Raw genomic sequence first — 8102 nt, forward strand, 5'->3', positions numbered from 1 at the left:
ATATATATATATATATATATATATATATATATATATATATACATGTATATATTCACACATACATATCTGTATGAGTATATATACACATGCATAAGCACACACATATACATATACACTTGTAAGTCCAAAACGTTGCTTTAGGGACTGTCACATTAAGTTGACAACATACCATCACTTTACCGTGCTGCTACTGCATAAATCTCTCTGAGAGATTTAGAAATATATTATTTCTATTTCCAAACTGTGTGTGGTCGAGAAGCAAACGTCCGACCACACAGCCACACCAACGTCGAAACAAACTGCAGTAAAAAGATATTCAACTTATAATTAGCACAAGAGATTAAATCGTGTTGCTTACTTGACGACAGAGGCAAAATTAGGGGCACTGTGCAGATGTTTGTGTCCATAACCAAAGGATTTGTCGAATGGCACTAACAGCAATTGTCCACTGTTTTGGGGCCGCGATTCCAAACCTGCGTTATAAAGCTGCAAGGGAAATACGAGAAAAAGGATTATACATATATGCATATTATCTATCTGTATCAGCGGTTCCCAACCTGGGGGTCTGCGGACCCCTAGTGGTCTGAAAAATTTCCTATATATATATATATATATATATATGGGGTAAACATATTAAAAGGGGCCCGTGGGCAAACTCACTTAAATAAAAGGGTTAAAAATCACTGTTGGGAACCACCGTGAAAAGGTTGAAAACCACTGATCTGTGAGTGTGTGTGTGTGTGTGTGTGTGTGTGTGTGTGTGTGTGTGTGTGTGTGTGTGTGTGTGTGTGCGTGCACATATTCTTTTATTCTTTTACTTGTTTCAGTCATTTGACAGCGGCCATACTGGAGCACTGCCTTAAAGGGTTTTAGTCAAAAGAAATCGACCTCAGCAATTATTCTTTGTAAGCCTAGAACTTATTCTATCAATCTGTTTCTGCCGAACTGTTGAGTTATGGGGACATAAACATACCAGCATTGGTTGTCAGGTGATGGTGGGGTGACAAACACAGAAATATATGGAGTGTAATGTGAACTAGGTGGACTTGTACCTATTTGAAGAAGACAAGAGTCAAGGCTGGAAAATTTTTTAATCATAGGTCTGTTGTATGTATATGGGTGAGCTGGGGGGTGGGGAATAACAACAAATACTCAAAGAATGGAACAAAAAAATTATATGAAAAGGTTAAAAAGTATAACATACCTTTCTGGCAAGTTTTATGGGTATAAGTCCATCATCTTCGGCATGGAGGATTAATATAGGACTTGTTACATCTTTGATACTGTAGAATAAATCAAATAAATAATATATACATACATACATACATTATATATATATATATAGGGAGAATTCACAAAAAAACAAAAGATGAAGACAGGTGGTGTAGACAACAAACAGATGTATTAGTTTGATGCTCGGAAAGTGAAAAAGTCTTTAATGTTTTGAGCCTACGCTCTTCCTCAGAAAGGAACACAGAAAGAAACAAGGAAAGAAAATTAAGAATGTGTAGTGGCTAGCGAAATAATACACACACACAGAGGAGAAAATATAAACACATTTACATACATACACACACACATACAGAAATTGATATATAGAAAGAGAAAGAATCTGGTGGTTAGGTAGATAGATAGATAGATAGATAGATAAGATAGATAAGATAGATAGATAGATAGATAGATAGATAGACAGACAGACAGATAAATAGAGTCAAATTTTTGCAACATAGCTATATGTCAGCAGAGCATGCAATTGTTGTGAAAGCATATTTTGTGGAAACACAGTAGCCAAGACATAAGACTGGGAATGAATTTAATCATACAGAGAGAGAGAGAGGGGGGAGGGGGAGAGAGAGAGTGAGAGAGAGAGAGAGAGAGAAATCCCAAAATTGAAGAATTATTATTTTGAAAAGTGTTTACTTTTGGTCACTAGCAAATTCTGTTCCACATCTTTCGACAGAGTTGAGAATCATGTAACTCAGTGGCCGGAATGGTCTGTATAACTGTAGAAAAGAAAAAGAAAGAGAGAAAGATGAGTGAATGAGTGAGAAGAAGAAAATATGAATGACTAAGAAAGAGAAATAGAGTAAAAGTGTAGTCATGTAGATCATTGCTTGCTATAATAAAACAGTAACAAAAACTGTAATACTCACAAAGAATGGTGGCAAGTTTGCTGAAGCTTCCAGGATGTTATTAAACGGTGACTCCAAGACAAGAGCAGTGGGTGGCACACCTGGAATACACAAGGGTACAGTGCATCAGTTTTTAACTCTATGTATGTATGTATGTATGTATGTGTGTGAAAAAATGCTAAACCGTTGTATTACACTTTGACAGTTTTCATATCTTGGCATCTGAAGCAGCTGGAGATACGATAGTTTGACCAAATTAAATATTGAAATAAAAACACATTTGGCCAAATTTGGACATATGACAGTTTAACATAATAGCATCAATATATATTTTTATATTTACAAACACACACACACACACACACACACACACACACACACACACATATGACAGAGAAAGTGAAAGAGAGAGAGAAATAGGTTACTCACCACCATCACACAAGGTCTTCGCTAATCTTGTAGCAATTCTGAATAATAATAATAATAATAATAATAATAATCATAATAATAATTGTGGCTGAACATAAAAAACAACAGGTAAGTATAACATTTGAGAGAGTAATCTGAATGCTGAGGGGTTAATAGTGGGAAACACTTGCTCAAGGTGCCACAGAGTGGGACTGAACTCAAGGTCACATAGTTGAGAAGCAAGCTTCTTAACCCCACAGCCAGACCTGTGACTATAATAATAATAATGATAATGATAATTTCTAATGTGGTATAAACACTGAAATTTCTTTTGAGGGAGTCATGACATAATTTTGTTGACCTCCAGAAGGATGAATAATAAAACCCAAATTTTAGATTTGTTCCCACTGAACGTGGTCGATGCCAGTTTCCCCTGACTGGCTCCCGTGCCGGTGGCACATAAAAAGCATTATCCAAACGTAACTGATGCCAGGGCCCCCTGACTGGTTTCTGTGCTGATGGCACATAAAAAGCACCCACTACACTCTTGGAGTGGTCGGCATTAGGAAGGGCATCCAGCTGTAGAAACACTGCCAGATCAGATTGGAGCCTGGTGCAGCCACTGACTTTCCAGACCTCGGTCAAACGGTCAAACCCATGCCAGCATGTATGTATATATTTGTGTGCTTACCCCTCCACCATCGCTTGACAACCAATCTTGGTGTGTTTATGTCATCGTAACTTAGCGGGTCGGTAAAAGAGATTGATAGAATAAGTACAAAGACTTACAAAGAATAAGTCCAGGGGTCAATTTCTTCGACTAAAAGGCGGTGCTCCAGCATGGCCACAGTCAAAATGACTGAAACAAGGAAAAGTGTAAAAATAAAAGTATATATAACTGTGTGTTTATATGCACACACGACAGGCTTCTCTCAGTTTCCATTTATCAAATCCACGGACAAGGTTTTGGTTGGCCTGACGTTATGGTGGAGGACACTTGCCCAAGGTGCCACACAGTGCGACTGAACCTGGAACCAAACTTCTTATCACACAGCCACACCCATTCCTTGCAGTGAAATTGGAAGACAATAATGGTAACTGTCAGGGTTAAAACATAACGGAGTAAATAAAAATATATAAAAAAAACAAGCAAAAGTATATCAAAAGCAATTGAAAAAAAAGCCACGTACCCAGTTCCTAAAGAATGTCCCCATAAGATAACGGGTGTGTCTGAGGGTACTCTTGATCTGATCCAGTTGTATACAAAAAGACTGTCTTCTACAACACCATCTTCGAAGGGGATACCAGTAGATTCACCAAATCCTGTATCCATAGCAACAGCAACAACAACAACATTGACATGCATGTGACAACACACAGCCAGGGAACGTATACATGAAAGCAAAATGAAAATAAATAAATAAGTAAATAATAAATAAATAAACAGATATAAAAATATGACATACATGCTCATACCTTGGTACTATGGCCTTCCCTTTAATGGATTTCGGAAGCAGCAGACAAAATCTGGAGCAGTCGACTCAATTTGAAAGTCCCACCCGTTATAGGCAGTCACTTTGTTTACATCAGTTTAACAACACATGTAGCTCATTGCTCCATGGTTTTTACCCTTTATTATGTGTTGTGTTTGAATTATCAGACTGTATTTATTCTTCTGTCTTTTGTTATGGAATTGCTGATCTTAGCCACTCCTAACATAACCTGAGAACTAGAATACCAATGAAGGACAACTTAGAACCACCGCAGTCAACAAGCACATCAAAAATATATACCCATCATCAGCCACCTAACAGATATCATTATGGTTTTGACACCTAGGCAGTACCATTCAATGCAATGGTGGCATCAGCATTAAAACATGATACACACACACACACAAACACACACACACACACAGAGACACATTTATATCCATGTATATAAGCATAGGCATGTCTGTATGCAGCCAATAAATCCGTTCATAAAAAATTATTCAATCGCATTACAATAATGATTTACAATAATGATGTATTAAAATATAGCAGATTCAAAGAAAAAGAAACCATACAATACTTATAAGATCACAAGACACAGATCAGCCAAAATAAGAAAAGAAAGCTGATTTGGTTCAACACTCCATTTATGTAAACAGAGACATGCACACACTGTGTGCATGCATACAAAGGCACACATTTACATACAAGCATGCCAACACACTGAAAATATATATGTGTGCGTGCAAATTGCAAGACAAGGAACAACACCAAAGACTGAACTTACCGCGATAATCAAAAGTTATTATATGATAATTCATCTGTGATAAACGATGATACAGATTGACGCGGTGATCACAGGCCCTGCAAGAAAAAGCAGATTCATGAAACACAGATGATTTCATAGGTTGTGCCATGTTAAAGGCATCCAATCTACACTGTAATGTGGTTGGCATTTGGAAGGGCATCCAGCTGGAAAAAAGGTTGTACCAGACTCCAGTCTCATTTGGCAAGGTTCTCTACAGGTGGATGCCCTTCCTAACGCCGACCACTCCAAGAATGTAATGGGTACTTTTATGTGGCACCAGTATAAGTGCCATTTGCATGACACTGGTATCTTCCATGACTGTGATTTTGCTTGGCTTGATGGGTCTTTTTCTCAAGCATGACATAATGCCAAAGCTCTCAGGCAATGCTTCTGAGAGGCCCAAAACTTGAAAGGAACTCAGCTACTTTGCCTCTGTGAGGCCCAAAGCTCAAAAAGAACTCGCTTCCATGAGGCCCAACACTCGAAAAGAACTCACCTCTGTGAGGCCCAACACTCAAAGGAACTCAGCCACTTTGCCTCTGCAGTTGTATATAATTATGCATTTGTGTACAGATGTCGGATGCATATATGCAGATCAAAATATACACTTATATACATTTCAATTCATTCATATTTATGTGAGGTAGAAATATAAAAAGACAATTCTTACCTGGAACCGGAGTTTCCATGCATATACATCACAATTGGTGTTTCAGAATATTGGAGGCTTTTCTCATAGTCATTGTCGCTAAAATCTTTGGCTTTGCTCTTTAAATTATCAGGAAGTATATGCCTGGGTATAGAAATAAATTAATAAACATAATTTAAATATATAATATACATATATGTATACAGTTTACATACACACACACACATATATATATGTGTGTGTGGCTTTTACCCTTTTTGTTTATGTGTTGTGTTTGAATTACCAGGCTGTATTCGTCCTTGTCTTTCATTATGTAATTGCTGATCTTAGCCACTCTTAACGTAACCTGACCTTGGTGACTTACCCAACCCTCACCTCAAATTTAAGGCCTTGTGCCTATAGTAAAAAGGATTATTATTATTGTTGTTATTATTAAAGTGATGGGCTGTCAGACAAAACGTTTCGCAACATTTATGTCGGGAGTTCGAATTCTGCTCATGTTAATTTCAGTTTTAATTATTTCAGGGTTGATACAATAAGTACCAGTTAAGTACTGGGGTCAACGTAATTGACAAGCCCCCTTCAATAAAATTGCTGGTCTTGTGCCAAAATTTGAAAGAATTATTATTATTATTATTACAAAAAACAGATGCATTTTGTCCTTGAAATGGTCCTCGCCTTGTAGTCTCTGGGTAACACAAACAGAAACAAATATATACTTTTGTAATGTTAGAAAACACACACACGTGGACATGCGCATACACACGTGCACATGTGTGCACTCACACAAGCACATGCACACACACATTCATACATAAAACTTGCAATGTATCTCGTATCCTAAACAGTAAATTGGAACCTTACCAAGCACCCAGTTTAATATTCCGCTTTGATTGGAGGAAGAAGTTTCTGGTATGATCCAAACCAAAATAGTGAGGGTCACTCAAGTTTGCAAAAATTGTCCACTTTACTGCAAGAATAAAAGAGAATTTATCGGTTCAGTTAGTGCTAGCATATTTCATTCTGTAAACATTACAAACATAATTCACAATAAACTAAAAAGATAAATTAAATATAGAGATATACTATTAGCAATCCAATAATTTACTTATATTATAATATTACATGATATACTATGAATATAACATAATATTATATAACATAAACAATTATTTTTAAAAATCCCTTATATATAAAGTTACCTCAGGGTCATGGTCTAAAGACAGACAAAATTCCATGTGAAAGGATGGCTGGATTGTAAAAATTAATTCAAATGTCTATATGTATCATTCAAAATAATTTTTTGGCCTTTTATAGGTTTTTTTTAAATAATCGTTTATGTTATATAATATCATGTTATATTATATTCATAGTATATCATGTAATATTATAATAGAAATATATTATTGGATTGTCAATAGTATCTATCTATTTATTTTATCTTTAATTTTTTTTTTTCTCCGTGTTTTTCTCCTTGTCTCCGTATTCTTTCTGTTGAAAAGCATAGCTCGAAACGTCAAAGACTTTCCGTATTCCCGAGCGTCATATTAATATATACTTTTGTTATTTACACCACCTGTCCTCGTCTGTTGTCATTATTTGTATATTCTCCCATATATATATATATGTATATATATAATAATAATAATAATAATATAAATAATATATATATATATGCATATATACATACACATATGTACATGCCTACATATATATGTATATATACAGGCATATATGGGTACAGGACGTCAAAAAAAAAAACGTGAACAAAATGAAAAACAAGGACATAAAAAAACAAAAACATGGAAAACGAATTCTTTTTCAAACAATGAAAGAAACAAATAGAGAAACGAGATAGGTAACATATGGAACAATCCCTTCATCAGTTGTCCCCTGTTTTATCTTACTCCGCGTTTCGAATATATATATATATATAGGAAATAGTGGCACAACAATGTACCAATGCTTGCTGGAAATAGCAGTCAATAACCGTACGATGCTATTGTAAAGGTTTACTGAAAGTATAAAGGCAAAGATGTGTGCTTATCACTGTGTTACATACCTCGGTTTGAGAATATCACAAAGTTGCTGATTTCTGGGAACGTCCAGAATAATACTGGTAGCAAGCCATGTGTGCAGAAAGCAATGACCAAGAAGAAACACAAGAGGCTTTTAACACCTGATAGACATGCCCTGGAACGAAGAAAGATGACGGACATTGGTAAAATTCATAAAAGAAACAACAAACACCAATTGGAAAGAGAAAACAGCAACAGGTGGGATTTGAAACCTGAATGTATTATTTCTTAAAATGAACTGAATGGAAACAAAATGCATGCGGTTTGTAAATATAGCACGAGGCTGAATACAAGGAGGAAGTCTACCTGGGACACACAGTGAATGCGTGCTGAGATATGGAGGCTGAAATCTTAACCCTTTCGTTACCAATCTGGCCAAAACCGGTTCTGGCTCAGTGGTACAAATGTCTTGTTTTCATAAGTTTTGAATTAAAATCTTCCACCAAACCTTAATCCCAATTTATCTGCACAGGAGCCATTCGGGGTTGGAGGGCTGGCATAAACCATGTTCGGCTGGTGTTTTTTGTGTTTTTT

At 36.1% G+C, this 8102-nt stretch overlaps 1 protein-coding gene across 2 annotated transcripts in view; it reads right to left on the reverse strand.

The window, feature by feature from the left end:
* LOC106879180 (lysophosphatidylserine lipase ABHD12) overlaps positions 1-8102 on the reverse strand; it is a 12156-nt gene that overhangs the window by 1497 nt on the left and 2557 nt on the right. For both annotated transcript variants that reach the window (XM_052971443.1, XM_052971442.1), the window contains exons 3-12: positions 7553-7683; positions 6355-6460; positions 5512-5634; positions 4821-4897; positions 3731-3863; positions 2562-2599; positions 2154-2233; positions 1921-2003; positions 1205-1283; positions 359-486 (exon numbers count right to left, since the gene is read on the reverse strand). In XM_052971443.1, coding sequence (XP_052827403.1) covers positions 359-486; positions 1205-1283; positions 1921-2003; positions 2154-2233; positions 2562-2599; positions 3731-3863; positions 4821-4897; positions 5512-5634; positions 6355-6460; positions 7553-7683 — 978 coding nt within the window. The remainder of the gene's footprint in view (positions 1-358; positions 487-1204; positions 1284-1920; positions 2004-2153; positions 2234-2561; positions 2600-3730; positions 3864-4820; positions 4898-5511; positions 5635-6354; positions 6461-7552; positions 7684-8102) is intronic.

Source organism: Octopus bimaculoides, chromosome 11 (genome assembly GCF_001194135.2).
Source record: "Octopus bimaculoides isolate UCB-OBI-ISO-001 chromosome 11, ASM119413v2, whole genome shotgun sequence".
In the NCBI taxonomy this organism is placed as follows: Eukaryota; Metazoa; Mollusca; class Cephalopoda; order Octopoda; family Octopodidae; genus Octopus; species Octopus bimaculoides.